Here is a 22903-nt window from a genome sequence, read left to right as displayed (position 1 = left end):
CCAGTTTTTACCTAATCCCTGATTTGAGTCAAGGACACGACCATGTTTCGTAGTTGCGCAAAAAGTGATTAGTACCGATAGTAGTACTATTGCGATTTATTGCTTCCGGTTAGTGCGATTTAATTACAGGTTATGTAATGCACTTGAGGGACTATGTACTCAAGAAGAGGAACAAATTATATTCCTTGCTAATCTAGGTGCCTGAAAAAATGTGACTAAAAGTGTGAGTACTACTCTATTAATTTACATATTAATTTAAATATGCATAGATAATGAGCAAAACCTGTCAGCAGTTGAGTTAGGTAAGTGTGGAATTTTTGTCTGAGGTAATTTTATTGTTAACCAATATTCAAAATTTGAACTCTTTTTAAACTTACGCAATTACACAAAATTTTTGAGTTGTTTTGATTAGTTTCAGTAGCACCACAATGTTCCCCAAAGTAAGATTTTAGTACAAAAACAATATGGTATGCCAAATCTTGATTTTACAGATTCTAATTTTTTGCTTGGTGGTCATCTACACCTAAGCAGTACCAATCGGAACCGGAACATCTTATGTCGCAGTCACGCAACACCAAGCTCTCTTTCCGTAGCAATTCAGAGTGTTCACGCTGCACCCGTACTGCTTCAAACACCTAATGTAATTACTACCCTTTATGATTGATTTATGAGTTCGTTTAAAATGAATGTATTTTAGGTTTATCCTCAGAAATCTTTCAAATATGGAGTTCATGACTCTCACACTACGGATTTTAAAGAACAGGAAGAAAGTCGTGATGGTAATATAGTCAAAGGCTCGTACTCTCTCCATGAACCTGATGGTACCATTTTAACTGTGCACTACACTGCTGATAAGCACAATGGGTTCAATGCTGTGGTTCAACGATCTGGACACGATGCTCATGCCAAAGTCGCCAAAGCTGTGCTAGCTGTACCTGTTCATCACTATTGAGAGAAAATGTTGTTAGTTTTGTATAAAATTGTATTTTTGTAGAATAAATGTATTTTTTATTATATTTATGCTGCATGTTAATACTGTCAGTTGGTCGCAGTGAAATAATTAGGTACCTTTAAGGTTGAGTACTGGCAGAACTGCTAAATACAACAAAAGCGAAAGCTGCAATACTTTAAAAAAACTTTTCTACATGAAAAATGTAGTAATTATAATTATGGCTCTGTGGTAGGTACTTTAGAAAACACTCTCTGATTTATTACAGTAAATCTTGAACTAATCTGACGACAAAAATTCAGAACCAGCTCTTGCGCTAAAAAAGTACCATTCACTGGATTTGTATTTGCAAACGTATCGCGTCTTTCTATCCTGTTCATATAACTGCTCTAAAATTATATAATGAATTTATTTTAGAAGTGTTTTCTAGGTTGTGTCTTTGTTTCAAAGTCATTCACTTTGGTTTTACTCTCCTTTTTATAATGTGAACAATCCAATTTTTAGAAAAGCTTTGCCTTTCTTTGCGGGGGCGAGGTTGAGTTATTTGTATTGCATCATAGCTTTTAGTCTAGAACATTCTTTTTTTTTTTCGAATTTATAGAATTAAAAACTCTACTTAATATAAAATAATCCGAATGCTGTGAAACATAAAAAGTATTGCAAATTAAGAGAAATTATTGAAAAATTTTAATAAAACATAAAATCGTGGCTCTAAAAAATCTACAAAGTCAAAAGTACAAGAAATGCAGAAATTTCAGAAATGTAAAAATGTTCGCATTCTTGTTCTGTTGTTTCTACTCAAACATTGTGTTGGATCTTTTAGTAAGTAGAAGTAAAATTATTGTAGTAGTCTGTTTTTTTTATTTTTCTACAGCATTTTTTCTTCAATTTTTTAAAAACAAAATACGAAAATATAGATATAAAAAATAAATTTATTTCTTTAAACTATCAACAAAACAACATTTCCAAAATAATTTCTTAATGATGAAGAGGAACAGCGACAACAGCGTGTTGTACATGCTGAGGATGAGCAGCATGTCCAGACCTTTGAACCACAGCATTGAATCCACTATGCTTATCAGCAGTGTAGTGTACAGTCAAAATGGTACCATCAGGTTCATGTACAGAGTACGATCCCTTCACAACATCACCGTCTCTGCTTTCTTCTTGTTCTTTAACATCACCAGTATGAGAGTCATGGACTCCATATTTAAAGTTGTATTTAGGATGAGCCTTAAAAATTAAATTTTAATAATGCACACACAATAAAACACCAATTTCTTACATGATAGTCAACAGTGTGGTGAACAGGGTGAGCCAAGATGGGGGCGGCATGAAGCTGAGTGTGACCCGCCACAGGAAGAGTAGCTTTAACAAGCCCTTGAATTTGAGCATGTGAGTCTTCTCTGGTGACACTGGCGTAAGAGCTGGCGTGTCCATGGCCATGTTGAGGGGCGGCGGTTACAACTACCGCCAAAGCGAAAGCGAAGGAAATCTATAAAACAAAAGTTATTAAAATTCACTAATTAACTGGTTATTTAAAACGTACTTTAATAAACATTTTGCTTTGGTGTGTTGATGTAGATTCGAAATTGAACTGACTTGAAAAATTTGTGCACCCACTTTTATACTTCATTTAGGAAACTGAAGGTACCATTCACTGAATTTGCGTTCGGTGCAACTATGTTTGATAAAAAGTGATATGGAGTTATGCAAACGCTTAATTTTAATAATACACAGTGTCAAAATTTGTTTGACATAGAAAATTCGATTGGATAGCAATTGTAACAGTATTCACTTATCTAATAGCTCAATTGGTTCACGGAAAAGTGGTACAACACTGCGAGTTGGCGACACCCATTTTTGTAATTATTTTTTTTAATTGTTGGGTAATTTGTGAATGCAAATTGTAGGCGGAAAATAAATAGTTGATGCTTTCAAAATCTCTAATATTAATTTTTTTTTCTAAGGAATATTACTTACTATGTTGTTCCAGAACATCAATTTTATAAACGATTCAGTACAAAAGAAAATTATTTCTGTTTTTGTTTTAGTCACTTTATTTAGAAATTAGTATTTTCGTGGTATTAGCAAACAAAAAAAACGTATTTAAAATAATAACAATGTTAGTATGTACTAACAGAAATGCAAGAGTTTTTTTTTATATACTAAATGACGATATTTTGTCCATTCTGGGGGTTTTCTGAGTTAGATTTGCAGAGTAAAACTTGCAATCTAAAAAACTACTAGTGTTTATCAAGATTCAACGGTTAAATTCTGGCCTATCCTAGAATCGATTTTAGAATCATTTTTCAACAGGAAATACTGAAATTTCCAGAAGATCAATTACTGATCAAAATCGGTGGAAAGTTTACTCTCCATAAACAGTGAAATTGAAGATTGTAAATGACCACGACAGTAAACCAGCTGCAGATCATTTATTTCCAACACTTGAAAAAAATTCATACCGATTTATTAGCGACTATGGCAACTAAAATAAAGTTCAATGATTTTTTTACTTCTATTTTTGTAACTAATCGAAGAACTAATCTAAACTGCTTATTTTTGCAATTTGATTATTTTAAAACAATTATAATTTTACTACTTTTAACTATTAATTAATTCTTCTAATTCAGTTTCGATATTTTTTAAAAGAGTTGGCAATTCTGTCATTTGTAGGGTTTGGTAACAATAATAAACTTTTCTAAAATTGTTTTTTATTTTGAAAATAAAAAATTGAAAACTGTTACACGCTTATTAAAGATAGGTAATAAGGTTCTAGAATCTGACGCAATCAGACAGTTTGGCGTCGCGACGTCTATCCCTTTTAATTTTTGCGATTTTACAGTTTTTGTGGAAACAATAGCCAATTCAAATTTATTTCAATATAAATATGCTAATAACATCAGTTTTTATTTTAAATTTTGTGCAAATTGTGTTGAAAATTGCGCGATCAAATCCAAAGGAGCCAAAAATATATTAAAAAACTTTGTAATTTCAATCAACATAAACATTACTGATGCAATATTTGTAGTGGAAGTGTATTTATGGGTTACTTATATAAAAATGTTGAATATCAAATAGCTTAAAATTTTTATGGTTCGATAACAATTAATTCAACTTTTAACAAGAACAAGAACTTGGATGCTAATTAAAAAGATTGTTATTAAAATGCCTCGTTATTTATGTGGACTGTACTTATAAATGTTTTATTAATATTTAAAATGCTAATAAGAACACGAGCACAATTAATTAAAAAAATATTTATTGTCAATAAAAATAAACCAATTTACAAACACAAACTCAACAACAGATTATTTGCCCTTAATGGTGAAGAGCAACATGTTGAGGATGAGCAGCATGTCCTGATCTATGAACAACAGCATTAAATCCACTGTGCTTATCAGCAGTGTAGTGGACAGTCAAAATGGTACCATCAGGTTCATGAAGAGAGTAAGAACCTTTGACTACATCCCCATCTCTAGTTTCTTCCTGCGACTTAATATCACCGGTGTGGTGGTCTTCAACGCCGTATTTAAAGGCATATTTGGGGTGAGCCTAGAAACAAAAAAAAATAATTTGTATTAAAAATAATCCAAAAAACTTACATGAGGTTCTTCGTGATGGACGGGAACAGCGTGAACTACAGGAACGCTGTGTACTACAGGAGCAACATGGACAGCAGGAGCGAGGTGGACCGCAGGAGCGACGTGCACAGCAGGAATGGCATGAACAGGAGCATGACCATAAGTGTGCTGTTGTTTAATAGAGTAAGAGATACCGTGTTGGGGTGCGGCGTTTATGTACAAAACAAGAAGAGAAAAGCAGAAAATCTGTAAAAATAAGTTTCGATCAGTATATTTTTCTTCAATTTAGTACAAGATCACGTACTTTAGAAATCATTTTGTATGATGTAGTTTGTTTTACTGAGTGCCGAATTTGAACTGATTCGGCAATGTAAAAGTTTCTTTTTATATGTTTGAAAATTACGTACGTTCACTGTTGGAAGTGAGTTGCACTTGATCGGAGACAATTATATAATTGGTAGGCTGTAAACCCAAATATATTATAATGAATTCATGGCAAAAAATTATGCAAAAATTTTAGTATGAAATTATTTATAATTTGTTTAGACAACATTATTGTTTCCAAGTTGTATTCAATTAGCAACTCTAGAATTTTAATGTAAAAAATAAAATTTTGAGGCGTTACGACTTCCGTATTGCCTGTGAAATTACAAAATTTACCAGAAAGCAAATTTCAGAAATTATCATGTTAGGATAAATGAATAAACTTGTCGAGCTTGTATTTGAGCTGTTAGTTTAATGTGCCTTATTTTAGACGCAAAGATTTTGAATTTTTCTTTTCACAAATTTAGAGTTTACAGTCTGGGAAAAAATGCACTTGAGTCTTTTTACTATAAAATATCTAGGAACGTTTTTAAAGTTTGCAACTCTATTTTAGTTTTGTGTGCTTATATTGGAAATACAATTAGTAATCATCTCCAAAAATGCAATATCACTGCAAAAACATGATAATAAATTTTATTGTAAAAAAGCATGAAAATACAGTAAAATTTTAGAACGAAAAAATACTCAACAGCGAGGTGCACCACAAATCCATTACACACCATAAATCAAAAATTATTATTTATTACTCCAAAATTCCAATCTCATTTCGTAACAAGGAACTTCTAATTTCCTAAACGAGGTTGTCACTCCATCAAAAAAATATGTTTACAGAAAAATTTTAATTAATCGTAAAAAGTGAAATTTACGACTGTAGGTGTCCACAGCAATCAATAATACCGCACACCAAAGTATCTATATCAGGTCAGTAGTCTCCTTTTTTTTTGCACCTTCATTAATCAATCGTACGCATATATTATGTAAAGTTATGCGAGGACCGCGCGTGTCTTATGTCGAACTTGTCACTTAAATTATGTAATTGTTTCCAGCAAATTATAACAGTGAACGTATAAAAGACAGAAAGGGAATTTTTATGTTCATTCTGATTTGGTCAGTCGATTGAAACAAAAATGTTTGCCAAAGTACGTATACTTGTTTTAAATTTTAAACAAATATTGATAATACATTTTATTTTTTAGACTTTGTGCTTTTTTCTTTTTGTTTTGTACGTAACCGCCGCACCCCAACACGGCGTTTCTTACTCTATCAAACAACAGCACACTTATGGTCATGCTCCTGTTCATGCCATTCCTGCGGTGCACCTTGCTCCTGCAGTCCACGTCGCTCCTGCTGTCCATGTTGCTCCTGTAGTACACAGCGTCCCTGTAGTTCACGCTGTTCCTGTCCACCACGAAGAACCTTATGTATGTATAGAGAATGGTTTTAATACAAAATTATTAATTTTTTGGTTTCTAGGCTCATCCTAAATATGCCTTCAAATACGGTGTTGAAGACCATCACACTGGTGATATTAAATCGCAGGAAGAAACCAGGGATGGAGATGTAGTTAAAGGTTCTTACTCTCTTCATGAACCTGATGGTACCATTTTGACTGTCCACTACACTGCTGATAAGCACAGTGGATTTAATGCTGTTGTTCATAGATCAGGACATGCTGCTCATCCTCAACATGTTGCTCTTCATCATTAGGAGCCAGTCGTAAAATTGTCGAGTTTGTTTTAAAACTTTATGAAATTGTATATTTTTATTGATAATATATTTTTATAATAATTAATTAATTTTTGATTTTTTTCTTGCCTAAAATGTTATAAAAATTTGAAATTAGTACCACTAAAAGAATTTTGTTTACTGTGTTCTCAAAACACCAAAGTTACAGGACGTTCTGAACGGGAGACAAGAGTCTGGAATTTCTTTTTTCTTTTTTCCACTGGTGGTAATAGTAAAAAAAAGTTTAAAATTTTGTAGTAAGTTGTACCATTTTTGGATCCTCTGAGTTTAGCAGAATATTTTGAGAAAATGTATCCAAAAGTTTATCTTTATTTTCACATCATTTAAAAAGTATCTATTTAGTGAACTTTACCTATTGCACACTTTTAGGTTAGATTTGACAAATCAGCTAATTAACAGCAAATGATTTCTAATTAACTTTTTATAAAATAGAAATGGAGAACAATCATAGATAAAACGTTGTAAGATACACGCTTAGAAAGTTGCTTTATGGCAATTGAGGCTTTAAAACTCGTGTTTTAAACCAACCACTCATGCAAAAAAAATAACTTTTAAAACTTTATACTTATTTCTAGGTACTTATTATTTTTTTTAATTTCATACAATCTAAGGTAAACGTATCAGTGCCTAACTTTGTCCTAATGGCTAATAATTTTTGCCAAAAAACATTTAAAATAAGGAAACCAAGGGTTAATTGTAACATTCGCTAATGTACACATATAGGGTGTTTAAAAAATGGCGGACCAACTATTCACTACGTGAATCTTCAGATAATAACTAGTAGCTAAATTAAGTTTTTTCAATTATTGAGTGCTTCGTTGGAAATCTACAGCCACTTAAAGGGGCGCTAATTATGGCACAAATTTTTCCTTACAATGAACTCAAGGTTTACAAAATTCAACTAGAGTTCATGTTTTGGGTGACATTTACATACTTGCAGTCTTTAAATGCCTTAAATGTTGATGCAAAACGTTATTTTGCATTTTTAAAATTAAGCTCAAAAGCGCAAAATTAATCTGGCAACATTTCACTTCAAGAATTCAGTAATTAATTGTTGCCTAGTGCCTGACAATGACCATTTTTTTAGAAAAGTCAAACATTTTTTAGGTGTCACAAACTAGAGAAGTTTATTTCTCTAAAGATGTATAATTTTGCTGAATATACCAACACCTGCAGGAAACAGTCGAGAAGCAGTAAGGGGCAGTAAGGCTTGTGAATTTCCTAACTGGCAAATTCCCTCCAAGAATACTTTTCAACGAGTTTATCGACAGGTACGTGAGATGGGTCGATTGGAACCAAATTTATCAGGATCATGGAGGACCCAAGACTATTCGCACACCAAGAAGAGAACAAATGGTTCTTGATCTACTTTGTGACTTTTACTGGTCAGGTGTTATCAAAATTAATTGCAAACCATAGTAACCAATTACATGATTTATTAATAATGTAACTACCAAAGTGTTGCTCTGGTCCCAAATTATACTCCTAATAATTACCGAAAAAATTGAAAACTGTTGCTGTTTTTGGCTATATTTAAAGTTATTTTGCTCCCGTACGAAGCTTCAAATAAAAATTTTAAACAGCATTTCCAATTCATAGCGTCTTAGAGTTTGACGTTCTTATCAGTTGGTCCGCTATTTTTTTAACACCCTGTACAAGGTGTACATAAATGTTTCTAGCATCAAGGGTGGCTCTGGAATTTCTGCCATGTACCATTTTGCCGCTTTGTTTTCATAGTGAATATGACTATGTTTAACTACATTTAAAACGTCACTCACGTCAACGACGTTTTAGTTACGGTTTTGTGTCCAAGTCTTTGATTTTCAGGTTTCAAACCATAACTAGAACAGTTTTGGTTCGAAATTTACTTTACTCTGTGATTGAGGTTACCTTCAAATGACAGTTAAAAATCTAAACCCACATTTGTAATAAGCGGCAAACTTTTTTGACATTTCATAGCCACACTTGATGGTAGAAACATTTATAAACACCTTGTATTTAGGGCTATTAAAAAAAGGATTCTAATTTACAAAGTAGAAAGAAAGTTAAAATCAGTATTTAATAAAATGCCTAATGTTTGGCGCAAAGTTGAAATTGAACAGCAGTAGGTAGAATAGCCGAGTATTTTAAATATGAAGAAAACACATATTGTCCGTATAGGTTAGTTCAAAATATTGCAATATTAAGATAAGATATCAAAATCCATTTAAAACAATTACCGCCTTGAGGCAATTATTAAATACTAAGACACGAGCAAAGCATTATAAAAAACGCGCTTTTCACTATTGATTCTTTTAAAAAAACTTAATTTTTTCGTTTAACATTGGTGAAAAGCATCATGATATAAGCAATCATCTTTTTATTAACAAGAACATTGATGTCAAGTTGATTTTTAATTTTTAAACAATGTTGTTCAAGCTCTAGTCGTTTAAGTGGTTAGGGACTGAGACATTTACCTTAGAACAACTTTTGAATTTTTAATAAAAATTAAAATATTATAATTTTAATCTATTTTTATAGATGTTTAAACATTTTATTATTATTTATATAAAGTGTTTCATCAAAATTTCCCGCTTTTAGTTTTTATAAGGCAAGTATGTACACAAGATGTTCAGATACTTGTGTTTCGTTCTCAAGTTACCTGCAAAAATATTTTCTTCTATTACGTGCAGATTAGCTGTGATTGGCCAATTTAAAATGCTAGTCACATTGTGCGGCACAAAAATGATCTTATATTTTGATAAAAAATTTGAATTGAAAATTAAATAAGCGACCTAATCTTTAATTAAATTTAAGAGGCAAATCTAAACCTAAACTGCTCTAAGCTCAATTCGTTTTTCAAGTTTCGTGAATTTGTACTAAAATTCGCAAATCAAACAACGAAGTAGTACGAAAAATAAAATAAATTTATTCAAAAAACAAACAGATGAAAATGGCATAACGACTCAAAAATGAATGACTTCTTCATCCGATAACCTAATGATGCAACAAAGGTGCAGCAACTACAGCTTTGGCTACGTGTTGGGGATGACTAGCATGTCCTTCACGATGAACAACAGCATTGAAACCATTGTGCTTATCAGCTACATATTCAACTCTAAGAACGGTACCATCGGGTTCATGGAGAGAATAAGCGCCCTTGACCACATCTCCATCTCTAGTTTCGTGTTGAGACTTGATATCGCCGGTGTGATGGTCCTCAACACCATATTGGAACTCATACTTGGGATGAGCCTGAAAGTTAACACTCTTAAATAACATTTTAGTTTAAAACCACAGAACATACATAGTAGTCTACTTCATGGTGGGCGGGGGCGGCGTGGACGATAGGAGCGGCGTGAACGACAGGAGCGGCGTGAACGACAGGGGCAGCATGCACAAGAGGAGCGTGTACTACAGGAGCGGCATGAACAACGGGAGCGGCGTGTACAAGAGGGGCAGCATGGACAACAGGAGCGGCATGTCCATAACCAAAGCTGGAGTAAGACTGAGCAGCAAGAACAGGGGCAGCTTTAACTGAAACGACGGGGGCGGCTTTCACTGCATAGACGGGAGCGGATTTCACTGCATAAACGGGGGCGGCGACAGGTCCATGACTTTGAAGATGTTGCGTCACAGAAGAGTACGATGTAGCCTGGCCATGGTAATGCTGGGGTGCTGCGGTGATGTACACCACCAATAAGGAAACACTCAAAATCTACAATAAAAATAAAATTAATCACTCGCGATTTACAAGGTGTTAGTACGCACTTTAGCAAACATTTCCGTTAGTTTTGGTTGACTGATTGATTTGCACTGATCCAACCTCGCCCTGGACTCTCTTATATACTAAAAAAAATCTCACATTCACTGCCCAAATTATTGTGATCATAGTAATGCTCACACTTACATAATTTCAGCGGGGAAGTCGCGTGCTGCTGCCAAAACCTAGTGAGAAAGGCGCGATTGGTCAAGCTTAAGAAAAAATGCAATTGAGACACCTTTGTGACTTAATTAACCTATTTGGGCGGTACACTACTATTAAATTCGAGTGATTAAAACATAACAGCCGACGGCTTTGCATCTGACAGCGCCTCGTAAAATGTGTTATGAATCAATAAATTAAGAATTCTACAAGTAAGACTCCTTCAGAACGCTTTGTTTAAGCATTTTACCTTATTTTTAAGGTATATTTAAAAATTAACATTTTGTTCTAATCTTAAAGGAATAATGAAAAAGCAAGCATTTCAAGGATTCTGTTCTGTTTTTTTTAAGGTAGAAGCCATGTAGATAACGATTTTAAAAGAAAAGTAATGTAAAAACTGTACGTATTAAAAAACTTTAGCATTTTTCTCGAGATACACCAAATCTTCCAATTCACAAAATTCTTTTAAATAAATTTTATCTTCTTCATCTATTTTTAGCATAGTTTTATATGCTAATCTTTTATTGTTGCTATAACAGTGTAAAATTGCAATAATCCTTGAATCTTTAAAATATTTGCTCTTTAAATATTCCTTTAAAATTAGAACAAAATCTTTGAAAAATATTAATTTCTAAATATACCTTAAAAACAAGGTAAAATGCTTAAAAATACAAAGTGTTCTGAAGAGGCCTTACTAGTACATAGTAAGAATATTTAAAAATCAGATCTTTTTACATAATGATTGATTGATTGACAATTAGCAAAAAAAATCGTCGATACAAATCAGTCTAATTTAATGCGGAGCGATCTTATTAATTTAAGTGGCCTGGAGGTTTAGTTTCACTTTTTATTGAGTAATTAAAGGAACAGAATTACATAGACGAGGATAAAAAAGATAAGTAATATTAAGTGTGTTGGAAGGAGCCGAGTTGGGAAACTATCATCGAAAATAAATTGGTACGGTTTTTGCGACTACCGCATGCCGCTGGCTAACGAACCATAATTTCGTTTCAATTTAAAACGTTGCATTGGAGGAACAATGGGGTAAAATTGAGTTTTTTTGCTGAAAATCAATTTTGTACGAAACTTTTTTCTAAAAAATTAAATTTCGAATCCAAATTATCGAACATCGATTTCTAAGCTAAACAATTGCGAGAAAACGATTTCAAAAAGAGTTTTTTTTATAATAGCTTTAATTCCGGAGATATCGATTAAAATCATTTTCGAACCTTCAAAATTTGGGCCTACTGGCGACAACCCGAAAATTGAAACGCCTCTAATTCGTTATTCGTAGACAGACGAGACAAAACAATGGTAGTTTTGGATTTAGCGCAAAATTATGTATAAAATTAGCACAAATGACTCAATTTTTTTTAACAAATTTACGAAATAGATTTTTAGAGGGTGTTTTTAGGATCATTTTCAAGAAGCTGCTTTTGGGCGAAATCTGCGTTTACTCCTATTAAAATTATATCGGTCGAAAGAGCAGCTCGTGATCTATCAACTGGCTAAATCTCAGATCGATAGGACTAGTAGTTTACGAGGAGCAATAAAAAAAAAAAAAAAAATTTTCATCAATTGAGTTGCAAAATATTTTTGGATAAAAAAATCATCCATCAAATTTTTGGTTTTTTAGAGCGGATTCTTAAGCAAAATGATCCGAGAAAGACGATGGCGCAAACCGTTTTTTTTTAGGTGTCGTAGTTTTGGAGATATTGAGCTTTGAAAATTTTGCAACTCAAAATTCAATATCCGAAATTTTGATCGCCTATAACTCAGTTATTTGTGAACCCATATTTTTGAATTCTACGTAAAATTCTGCGTAAAATGAGTGCCAATACTTTAAGATTACTGTATAAATAAGCGAGATATCGACTGTGTCTGAATAAGAAACCGACAAGCTGCTAATTTCTATACCAAAAAAAATAAAATTTCGAATTTGAACTATATAAAATCGATTTTTAAGCTAAAAAATTGCTAAAAAGTTTTGGAAAAAGTTCAGATTTTTTTTTAATTTAACAAAAATGGAATTTAAAAAATCATTCATTTTCTACTTTTTTTTTTAATTCTTACATTTTTTACTTTAACCCTAAGTTCTATTTGTTGCATTAGATATCTTTCAAATCTCGTTAGAAACTTAAATAAATAAGTACACAAAAATAATTATAAACATAAAATTTATTATAAAAATAAATACTTTGAAAACAAACAATCACATTCGTCTGATCAACAATATAAAACCGAAAAATTTAAAAACATTTAGTGATGTCCGTGTTGAGGATGGTTAGCATGGCCTTGTCTTTGGACTACAGCATTAAAACCACTGTGCTTGTCGGCGGTATAGTGAACCACCAAAATGGTACCATCGGGTTCATGAAGAGAATAGGAACCTTTAACAACATCACCATCGCGAGATTCTTCTTGTTGTTTGATATCACCAGTGTGCTTGTCTTCGACGCCATATTTAAATGAGTACTTGGGGTGAGCCTGAAAGTGATTGCTACATTTTGAAATCTTGGTGTGTGGTTAAGACTTACATGATGATGTTCTTCATGGTGACCTGAGCCGGAAGAAACGCCAAGACTTTGTCCTCCTTGTGCGTGGGAAATGTAAGATGCGCCTTGAGAAGATAAACCACTTCCTAATCCTCCAAGAGAAGACCCACCAAGACTGGAATGACCTCCTTGGGAGTAAGAAACGTAGGAAGACCCGCCTTTAGATGAAGAAGATCCACTGGAACTTCCAAGTGACAAACTGCCTCCTAGTCCTCCATGAGAAGAACCACCAAGGCTAGATTGACCTCCTTGGGAGTAAGAAACGTAGGAAGAACCGCCTTTAGATGAAGAAGATCCACTGGAACTTCCAAGTGACAAACTGCCTCCTAATCCTCCATGAGAAGAACCACCAAGGCTAGATTGACCTCCTTGGGAGTAAGAAACGTAGGAAGAACCGCCTTTGGATGAAGAGGATCCACTGGAACTTCCCAATGACAAACCGCCTTCTAGTCCTCCGTGAGAAGAACCACCAAGATTAGATTGACCTCCTTGAGAGTAAGAAATGTAGGATGAATCAGCTTGAGGTGAAGACGATCCACTGGAGCCTCCTGATATTCCAGAGTAACCTCCTTGAGGGTAGGAAATGTATGAAGAACCACCTTGAGATGAAACCGAACCACTTTCTGATCCTCCTCCATTACTAGATTTTTCTCCTTGTGAATATAAAATGTAAGAGGAGCCTTCTTGAGAGATTGAAGAATCTCCATGTGATAAACTTCCAGGCTGTTCTAATCCTCCAAGACCACCATCACTTTGTCCTCCTTGGAAGTAAGAAATGTACGACGACCCTTCATGACTTGAACCTTCTGATCCCCCTCCAGATCCTCCAAGAGATAAACTACCTAAGGAACCAAGCGAATTTTCTCCTAAAGATGATCCTCCATCAGATTGTCCTCCAGAGCTGTACGTAATGTAAGAATTCGCATGCCCATCGTGCTGTCCACCTTGAGCTTGCACGTACACAGCCAATAGAGCTACACTCACTACCTGAAAAAACAACTTTTTACTACTAAAGTCACTGTAAATTTTACTTAATATTTTACTTGAAAGAACATCTTCTATTTGGTATGTTATCTGTATGAGTTGCTTAACTGAACTGACTTCCTCCACCTCGTTGTTGTCTTTTATACCTTAAAAACAAATACATTCACTGTTAATTTCTGACAGGAAAAATTATATAATTGTATGCAGAATTTTAACCCACGAAAGACAGCACTCGCATTTTTATGTAACGGAGAACTCTAATCGTTTAGATTATACTTCTAGTAATAAAAAAAAGAATTCGCTCGAATTTAGTCGACACGCAAGCACCAGAGGCTGTTGAAAAAGTTTATTAGCATAACTTAAAGAAGTAAGTGATCTAATTAGTTTTTGGGACGGTGTGAATGAACAGAGAAATTGATCATTATTACATTAATGAAACACAAAAAGATAAAAATAAATTGGGAACAATAATTAATTACTGAAATGTTTATTAAAAACATAAATTAAGGCATGTAAAATTTCCACATTGTTGCATATGCACAATTGTTGCATAATTTTCAGTGGGATTCTAAGAGGATGGAAAATTTTATATTTACAAGAAAGGATTCCATCTCATTTGCATGTGTTTTTATAAATAAGTATAACAGGTTATCAAAATTGTTAGATTGGACTATTAAGTCACTTTTTTTTAATGAAAAAAAAATGGTTGAGTGCAATCATGACAAAATTGTAATTATTGTGATAATTTAACAAAAATTTTAGACAAATTCTAAACAAGTGTTTATAAATAAATACAATAATCATAATCAGTTAAAAATTAATTTAGGTAATACATAATTTAGTTTTTCTTCAAACAATATTTCGATTAAAAAACTAAAAATAAAAATAAATACAAATGTAAATAAAAATATATCTATATATTTTTTTAAATAATTATTTTGTAGAAAATTTATCGTTGCTTTCCATATTTGAACTTAAGTAAAATTATAATAGCTGGTTGAGTCTTTTCGTTAAGTAACGTGTTACATCGACAACACGAGAGCAAACGAAAGTACTTTTTTGCTCCACAACAGTCATTAAGAGAAGATCGGTATCAGTTAAAATGATGTGTTTATAGTTCAAGAATAAAAACCAATAAATTAGTATCAAATATACAACTTATTTAAGTGGTTCATTCATGGAATCACCATTAACGAAAATTTTTAATACAAATAATAAAAACGACAAAATTAATAAAATAATACTTTTATTCGTAATAACAAGTTTATAATAGTATATTAAAACACCGAGTTTCATAAGGCAATTTTTTAGGCACGAATCCAAGTTTATAAAACGAGCGGCAAAGCCGCGAGTTTTATAATGGATGAGTGCCTAAATGGCCTTATGAACGAGGTTTTTATATTATTTTTCCTAATTTGTTCTTGTAACAGAGCTATTTTCGCTATTTTCCAATTCGTTTTCAGTGCTAGAATATCCATTTCGATACGGAATGTTAGAATAGCTTTGTTTCCATAGCAACTTAGGAATTTTTAAGATACAAATTAGGAAAAATAATGTTAAATTTCAACAATAATAGGTAGGTAACTGATTAATTAGTGATGAGAATGCTGAGGATGGCTAGCATGTCCTTCTCTTTGAACCACCGCATTGAACCCACTGTGCTTATCGGCGGTGTAGTGAACCACCAAAATGGTACCATCAGGTTCGTGCACGGAATAAGATCCTTTAACAACATGACCATCACGAGATTCTTCCTGCTGCTTGATGTCGCCAGTGTGTTTATCTTCAACTCCGTACTTGAAAGAGTACTTTGGGTGCGCCTAAAACAAAACTTTTTTTCTGAAATTTTAAACAGTGTTGATGCTTACGTAATGTTCTTCGTGATGACCGCCAGTAGAATGAGAAGAACCACCAAAGCTTTGTCCTTGATCTTGACCCAGAGAAGAACCTCCATATGATAATCCTCCACTTCCGTGTCCTAGAGAAGAGCTACTTCCGAGCCCAAGCCCGAAAGAATTTCCGTGAGAAGGACCGTTTCCTGTACTTTGAGTAAAAGAAATGTACGACGAGGCACTGTCATGTTTGTGTTGGCCTGCGACGATAGCCACCAAAAGGGCAAATCCAGTAAACTACAAAATTAAACACGTCAGTTTTTGGTAATGATTTTATATTTTCCTTACTTTTGCAATCATGGTATTTCTTTGGTCTTTGAATGATTGGAATTAACTGATTTCTGAACTGCAGTAGGCAACTTTTATAGCTAAATCGACATAACACAATCACTGTTTCAATTTAGATAACAATTTATGTAATAGTAGCGAAGGGGAGATATGAAAATTTGTTGTCAAAAACTGAATGCACATTCCTAAAAATTTATGTAATACTTATTTAAACGTGGGTCGCATAAAATCCGCAATTTCTATAACACAATAAAAAATTGATGGAATCAACAAATTAAAGTACAGTACAACCTCGATTATCCGGGTGTGGATTATCCGTGCTGCGGGTGTTCGTTCGATTATCCGTGCCTCGATTATGCGTGCATTACAAAAAACTCACAAATCGACCAAACAAAAGACCAACTACTTCGTATTTTTGCTTCCAATGATAGAAAACTTAAGATTTGGAATTTCACGAGTAACAGTTGGTGTAGTTTAATGTGAGCAGAGTGGAAAAGAAAATTTTGTGACCAAAAAAAAATAAATAAAAGAAAAAATTTTTTACTACAAAATAGTTACTTTTATGAAATATGTCTGATAAGAGTTAATTGTTTCAATTTCTTTCAATATTAAAAATTGTTATTGTTAAGATGTTGGTAAATTTTGTTAATAGATATTTATTATACATATAAGAGTGTAAGGACGCAAATTATTCACGACAAAAATCAGTTAATCTCGAGATCGTAGATCGAGAGAATAAGATTTTATTTTTGGAGTGAATAATTTGTCCTTACACTCGAATATAATACTAGATTTTATCCAAAGCCTCTGTTGGTTGCAATTAAAGCATTAAAAGAATTGACAGAAGTGACAGCAGTGACAAATTTTTAGTGTTTAGAAAGCCATGCTTGCATTGTTGTCATGGAAATGTGGCATAATTTTCTTTAAAGTGTTTAGAGAGTAAAAGAGTACTTTATTTGTCTAAAATGAGTGAATAAAGTACTACTTTATTAGTGCATTTTGGATAAAGTTTTTTTATATTTTAAATTAAAAAAATGTTCCAAATAATTCTGTTGCCTTAAAACTTATATTTATTTAACAACTCGATTATTCGTGTTTTTTGATTATCCGTTCAGGCTCCGGTCCCAAAAAGCATAATCGAGGTTGTATAAATAAGAATCTTAAAAAAGTATGTACTCTTATAATTTTAATTAATTGTGTTAATTATAATTATATTTCCCTACACAATCAAAATTTTAACTAACAATATTTCCTTTGTGAAATATTTTTGAAGACAAATTTGTTAAGTAGGTTTAACGTTATTTATTATGATATTAATTAAGGATATACAAGGTGTCTCAGAATTTGCGCCCCAGAGAAAAAGGACTTATGGAGGCAACAATTCTGAACCAAAAGTTCAAAACTAAAATTTTTTAGCTTAAAAAATAATCGAAATAAGACAAAAAACAATAGCCAATCCCGAAGCTGAACAAAATTTGAAAAACGGTAACTATGAACACTTACTATCATCCTGTCAGATCAATATTACACTCTCATTGCCTAGGAAATTGGGATAGCCTTCTACTCCACTTCTAGAATAAGCTTTCGGGATTGGTTGCTCATTTTTTATCCTTATTTGATTACTAATAAACTTTGTCAATTTTTGTTTTGAAATTTAACATCTGTATTGCTGTCAGCACATTTCCTTGCTCTGTAGGGCGCGAGTTCTGGTACATCCTGTATACTAATAATAGTATATTATTATACGAGCATGTTATGAGACTTCTTTATTTACGAGGTTAAATTTGCAACTTGAGTAAGCTTGCGAGTGAGTGGAGTAAATCGACCGAGTGAATAAGGGACATGACACTAATAAAAATTTTAGAATTTATTTTCATACAAATATTCTAGTGACAACCAGCGAAATTAGAGAAAAAGCTAAGAATTGGTATTTTTAAAAGTTTAGAAAACTTAGTGTAAAAAACTTTTTTTTCTTTCTTTGATCATTAACGGTAAAAAATCTAAACTCTAACAATAAAATTGTTATAACATTTTTAACCAAATAAAGTTTGACCGTTTAAAAATGAAAGCTTCTACCTTAGTTATAAAAAGCACATATTATTTCGTTTTTGTTTTCAATTTTCGGCTAAGGAAAGAATTAGCTGCAAAATGGTAGATAGGTGGATGTTTTTTTTCATTACCCTATATAAAAATTATTTAAAAAAAAAGACTAAGCAGTTATGAATTTTGACCCTTAAACAAGTAAAATCAAAAGTAAAAAAATAAAATCTGTTTATTTATAAAATGAGAAGTCTATAAACAAATACATAAAAACAAATTAGTGATGAGAATGCTGAGGGTGGCTAGCATGCCCTTGTCTTTGAACCACTGCATTAAAACCGCTGTGCTTATCAGCTGTGTAGTGGACAATCAAGATGGTACCATCAGGTTCATGAAGAGAATATGAACCTTTAACAACATCGCCGTTTCTAGTTTCTTCATGTTGTTTAATATCACCGGTGTGTTTATCCTCAACTCCGTATTTGAATTGGTACTTAGCAGGAGCCTAAAAGAAGAATCAAAGAATTCAGACAAACATACAATAATACAAATACGTACATGATGCTCTTCAATATGCACTGGCGCCGCGTGACTGGCAGAACTTCCCAAACTAGAAGAAGAACCACCTAAATCGGACTGTCCATGAGAATATGTAATGTAAGAAGATCCGCCTTGGTTGTGCGAGGAACCAGCGGATCCTAATCCTCCACTAAAACTCGATAATCCTTCTTGTCCTAATCCTCCGGAATGGCCTGTGTTTTGACTGAAAGATATGTACGAAGAAGCTGAGTGATGGTGTTGGGCCGTGGCGATGGCCACCAAAACAACAATACCGATAATCTAAAAATATGATAGTTTTATAACACTCAAGTAATTATAGAAGTGGTCTTACTTGAGTAAACATTATTTTCTTTGGTGATGTTTGAATACTTAAAATTGACTGGTTTCCAAATCGCGGTTGAGAACTTTTATAGCTGCACATAAATAACACATTCACTGCGGTGCGAAAATTATATAAGAAAAGGAAAGAGATATATGCGAATATGTAGTAAAAAACGAAACCAGAACGCCATTCTCAAAATTTTATATAATTTAATTGTGGAATTAAAAATAAAACTCAAACGATGAATTATTCGGTATATTCAAAAAGAAATCACTGATATTAATATGACTTCTAGGTATTTTTTTATTAAATTATATTGTAAGTCACTTCTAATTAATTAACTAATTTATTAATTACACGTTCTCTAGCAACTACACATTTTTTGTCTTCATAAATCATATCATGACTAAGTTCCTTTTAAACTACTTTGATCTAATTTTTTTCTAGATTTTACGAGCTAGGCTAAATAATTTTTTTCGACCATCGACAACAAGCTGACTTTTAATCGTTGTCGCTTAATTATCAAATGTATCAGTGCAAAACAGTCTCAGGGGGTTTCTATTAAATCTCAGAAAACTTCAATGAGCCGAAAAAGTTTGCCTTTTAGCAAAAAACCTGATTCTTCTAAATTTTTAATATGTGAAGAACACATAAAAATATTATCCTAAATAAATATTGCAATTTTAAGTTTTCCTTTTGTTATTTTTAAAAACCAGATTTAATTGTCTAAAATGGTGGAGGCGGCAGGTTATGGTTCTCTATTTCGTAATTCAAAAATGCCTAAATATTATTATTATTATTATTAGTGTTTAGTTTAACAATAATATTATACAGGGTCCGGCAATACTTGTGTCCACACCCAAAATCGTCTTTAATTTTAAAGGTAAAATTTTGAAAATTTGCATTCGCTTATAGTTGACAAAGCTTTAGAAGCTGACCCAAAAATTGTTTTTTTTTATCACGGTATGGTTGGCTTCGCGACGCCTAAGAAGTATAATTTTTAGCGATTTTTGAGTTTTTGCGGAAATATTCGCGAATTTATTTTTTTTTCAACATAACTGTGATACAAATATCTGAGTTTTTATTTTAAATCTAATGCAAATTGTGTTTAAAATTTGCGCAAAAAACGTTGTTTTATCAAGTTAGTTTTCAATATTATGACAGTGCAGCGGCAATGTACGTTTACACCAAAATTTCTCAAGTCACTTCACTCACTTTTATAAAGGTTAATTTTGATTAACACGGCATGTTAATGAACTTGGAAACTAACTAACTAGCATTTTTTTCTCAAATTTTGAAACCAATTTGCATTGAATCTAAAATAACAACTCAGATATTTTTAACATATTTATATTGAAAAAAAATTAAATTAGGGGTTGATATCACAAACCCTCACAATTACCTAACAATTACATTTTTAAGACGTCGCGACGCCAAAACTATCAGTGATAAAAAACAAATTTTTACGTCAGCTTCTAGAGCTTTGTCAACTGTGAGCGTATGCAAATTTTCAAAATTTTATCTTTAAAAATAAAGACGATTTTGGGGGTGGACACAAGTGTTGCCGGACCCTGTATAAAAATATGAATTAAATAAAATTATGTAAAAGAAGTATATAATAATCAAAAGCGCAATAATAATATGCACATTCTCAAAAATTTGCATACCTACATTCCTAAGTTACAATTCTTTCATAATAAAACTAACGTGCTACTAAAATATTGACACACATTTTAACAAAACTGTCACTAACAGATTACTAATTTTTATATTATAATCGTAAATTAATTAATTAAGTTGTTATTAATGTATAATATTAATTTTTTTGTTACCGCTATGATCACAGTTTTTATTAATATGACATATCAGAATAGGTCGCCCCAGGTTGTGTACAAGTTTTTAATTATATAATTTATTAGGATCACTGCTACTACAAACAAATTATGTACTTATCTTTAAAACATCTAGCATTATTTATTAGTCGTTTAGATTTTATCTCAATTACGCTCTTAAATAAAACAAATAAAAACTTAATTAACGAATATAGCAGTCAGATTCTGAAAATAAAGATTTTTCAGAAATGGTTTTAAAACAAATATGAAATTAGATAACGCATTATTTTAGTAAATTGAGTTGATAAAAAATACTCTTTTTTATTATCCTTTTTTAAACTTTTTTACGAATAGGTATCTGAAATTGAAGTGATTTGAAATTTGGCCAGATGATACATCAATAACTGAGATATGCCTAATTAATATTTGGGGCTGTCGCCAAACAAGCCCAAAATTTTAAAGATTGGAAATATCGGTGTTTAATATATCGAAAACTACGACCAAAATAGAGATGCAGTTTTGGCTATCGATTTTTTCGCATTTTGTTTACTAAGAAAATTTTTGCAATTATAAAATTAAATTTAAGAGCAAAAAATTAATGTTCCCTAATTTTTTACTCTAAAAAGAAAACTTATTTTAGTCAATTTCTAAATAGTTTATTTTAAAAAAATATATAAAGTACAAAAAACAGTATAACAAAACTAACATCATCAACTTCAAGTTTTTCTAATGATGAGAATGCTCAGGATGGACAGCATGTCCTTCTCTATGAACAACAGCATTGAATCCACTGTGCTTATCAGCAGTGTAGTGCACCGTCAAGATAGTACCATCAGGTTCATGGACAGAGTACGATCCTTTAACAGTATCACCATCGCGACTTTCTTCTTGTTGTTTAACATCGCCAGTGTGTTTATCTTCAACGCCGTATTTAAAAGAGTATTTAGGATGAGCCTAAAATAAAACATAAGACACTTCATTGAATTAAATTTACGAATTTACATGAGGCTCTTCGTGTTGGTAACCTCCAGAAGATCCACCGAGAGATATTTGATTGTGTGAAACGTAAGAAGATCCACTATGACCACCACCGTATCCGCCGTACTCGTGAGATGAACCAGAGCTGCCAAAACCACCCAAACTGTTACTTCCGTCAGTGTAAGACGCGTAAGAAGAGGCATGACCACCAAGAGATAGAGCTTGGGTGGACGCAAGAAGAAGAACCACACTGAAGATCTACAAAAAATTAATTTTCTCACTTAAAAATATTAACACCCTTACTTTAAACATTTTTGTTTTTAGTTGTGCTTTGGGTAAACAGACGTTTTGAACTGATTTAGTCGAGACAGAAAGTTCGTTTTATACTCTACTGTTAAAAATTCAACGATTACTGTAGCGTAAATTTAAATAATATGGTAGTGATGAAAATTGCATAAGAAACGTAAGGTGTATGTAAATTTGGGTAAGAAAATAAGGAACCAACAATCACCGATTTTTACATAACGCGATGTGGGTACTTGAGTATTTTAATTAGCGTAAAAATTGGCACGACTTAATTAATTAATTAAGTTTGATATCAGATTAAAGTGAAATCCATACGACTGCATTTTGCACAGATGTTCCTAAACATGCATTGCAATAAATTTGAATTAATTTGAAGTCAATTGATTAACATTTTTATTATAACTTGTATGCTAAGTGAGTGGAATTCGATTAAAAGCATAACTTTAGCAGACAGTAATTTGGTGTATTATTTTTATGTTTAGTTTTAAATTTTGGTTTAAGTAAGTAATAATTAAAATTGTTAAGAAATTAATTTTTTTTTCTTTATTATGTAACTTCTTTGTATGCACCTATCTTTACAAAACAGACAAAATTTATGCGTGTCTGAAAACATACGTTACCCAACCGAAATAAAT

The 22903-nt window shown here is 32.4% G+C and overlaps 7 protein-coding genes and 1 pseudogene across 8 annotated transcripts; 2 read left to right on the top strand and 6 right to left on the bottom strand.

The window, feature by feature from the left end:
* The first annotated feature begins 682 nt into the window (after positions 1-682).
* LOC148173985 (cuticle protein 19-like) lies at positions 683-952 on the top strand. Its single transcript, XM_088036776.1, is given in 1 exon segment — positions 683-952. A coding segment is annotated over 1 exon segment (270 nt).
* Positions 953-1927: 975 nt separating this feature from the next.
* LOC148173984 (larval cuticle protein A2B pseudogene) lies at positions 1928-2585 on the bottom strand (annotated as a pseudogene). The gene is made up of 3 exons (XR_015770151.1): positions 2499-2585; positions 2235-2444; positions 1928-2182 (listed from the first exon to the last, which is right to left on the bottom strand). The product of XR_015770151.1 is annotated as a larval cuticle protein A2B pseudogene (transcript).
* Positions 2586-4273: 1688 nt separating this feature from the next.
* LOC148173982 (uncharacterized) lies at positions 4274-10368 on the bottom strand. Its single transcript, XM_088038058.1, has 5 exons — positions 10357-10368; positions 10109-10303; positions 9620-9855; positions 4558-4681; positions 4274-4507 (listed from the first exon to the last, which is right to left on the bottom strand). Exons 1-5 carry the CDS (start codon positions 10366-10368, stop codon positions 4274-4276), a joined length of 801 nt encoding a protein of 266 aa, XP_087894184.1.
* On the top strand, positions 5481-6567 carry LOC148173983 (uncharacterized). Its single transcript, XM_088035392.1, has 8 exons — positions 5481-5498; positions 5552-5555; positions 5637-5659; positions 5735-5785; positions 5844-5924; positions 5973-5999; positions 6135-6281; positions 6334-6567. The coding sequence occupies exons 1-8, from the start codon at positions 5481-5483 to the stop codon at positions 6565-6567; spliced, it is 585 nt and encodes a 194-aa protein (XP_087891518.1).
* Positions 10369-12726: 2358 nt separating the features above from the next.
* Positions 12727-14189, bottom strand: LOC148173981 (uncharacterized). Its single transcript, XM_088038057.1, has 3 exons — positions 14109-14189; positions 13048-14052; positions 12727-12997 (listed from the first exon to the last, which is right to left on the bottom strand). The coding sequence occupies exons 1-3, from the start codon at positions 14118-14120 to the stop codon at positions 12770-12772; spliced, it is 1245 nt and encodes a 414-aa protein (XP_087894183.1). The 5' UTR covers positions 14121-14189; the 3' UTR covers positions 12727-12769.
* Positions 14190-15602: 1413 nt separating this feature from the next.
* Positions 15603-16241, bottom strand: LOC148173980 (uncharacterized). Its single transcript, XM_088036775.1, has 3 exons — positions 16230-16241; positions 15918-16178; positions 15603-15869 (listed from the first exon to the last, which is right to left on the bottom strand). The coding sequence occupies exons 1-3, from the start codon at positions 16239-16241 to the stop codon at positions 15642-15644; spliced, it is 501 nt and encodes a 166-aa protein (XP_087892901.1). The 3' UTR covers positions 15603-15641.
* Positions 16242-18546: 2305 nt separating this feature from the next.
* On the bottom strand, positions 18547-19342 carry LOC148173979 (uncharacterized). The gene is made up of 4 exons (XM_088036774.1): positions 19327-19342; positions 19162-19265; positions 18828-19109; positions 18547-18774 (listed from the first exon to the last, which is right to left on the bottom strand). The coding sequence occupies exons 1-4, from the start codon at positions 19340-19342 to the stop codon at positions 18547-18549; spliced, it is 630 nt and encodes a 209-aa protein (XP_087892900.1).
* A 2324-nt stretch (positions 19343-21666) lies between these two features.
* LOC148173978 (uncharacterized) lies at positions 21667-22312 on the bottom strand. Its single transcript, XM_088038065.1, has 3 exons — positions 22266-22312; positions 21987-22220; positions 21667-21938 (listed from the first exon to the last, which is right to left on the bottom strand). Exons 1-3 carry the CDS (start codon positions 22272-22274, stop codon positions 21711-21713), a joined length of 471 nt encoding a protein of 156 aa, XP_087894191.1. The 5' UTR covers positions 22275-22312; the 3' UTR covers positions 21667-21710.
* Between the last annotated feature and the right edge of the window lie 591 nt (positions 22313-22903).

The sequence above is a fragment of the Gnatocerus cornutus genome, chromosome 5, assembly GCF_029298725.1.
Source record: "Gnatocerus cornutus isolate USDA-ARS CGAHR chromosome 5, icGnaCorn1.1, whole genome shotgun sequence".
In the NCBI taxonomy this organism is placed as follows: domain Eukaryota; kingdom Metazoa; phylum Arthropoda; class Insecta; order Coleoptera; family Tenebrionidae; genus Gnatocerus; species Gnatocerus cornutus.
Note: the sequence above shows the minus strand (reverse complement) of the source record. Positions and strands in the feature narration are given on the sequence as shown.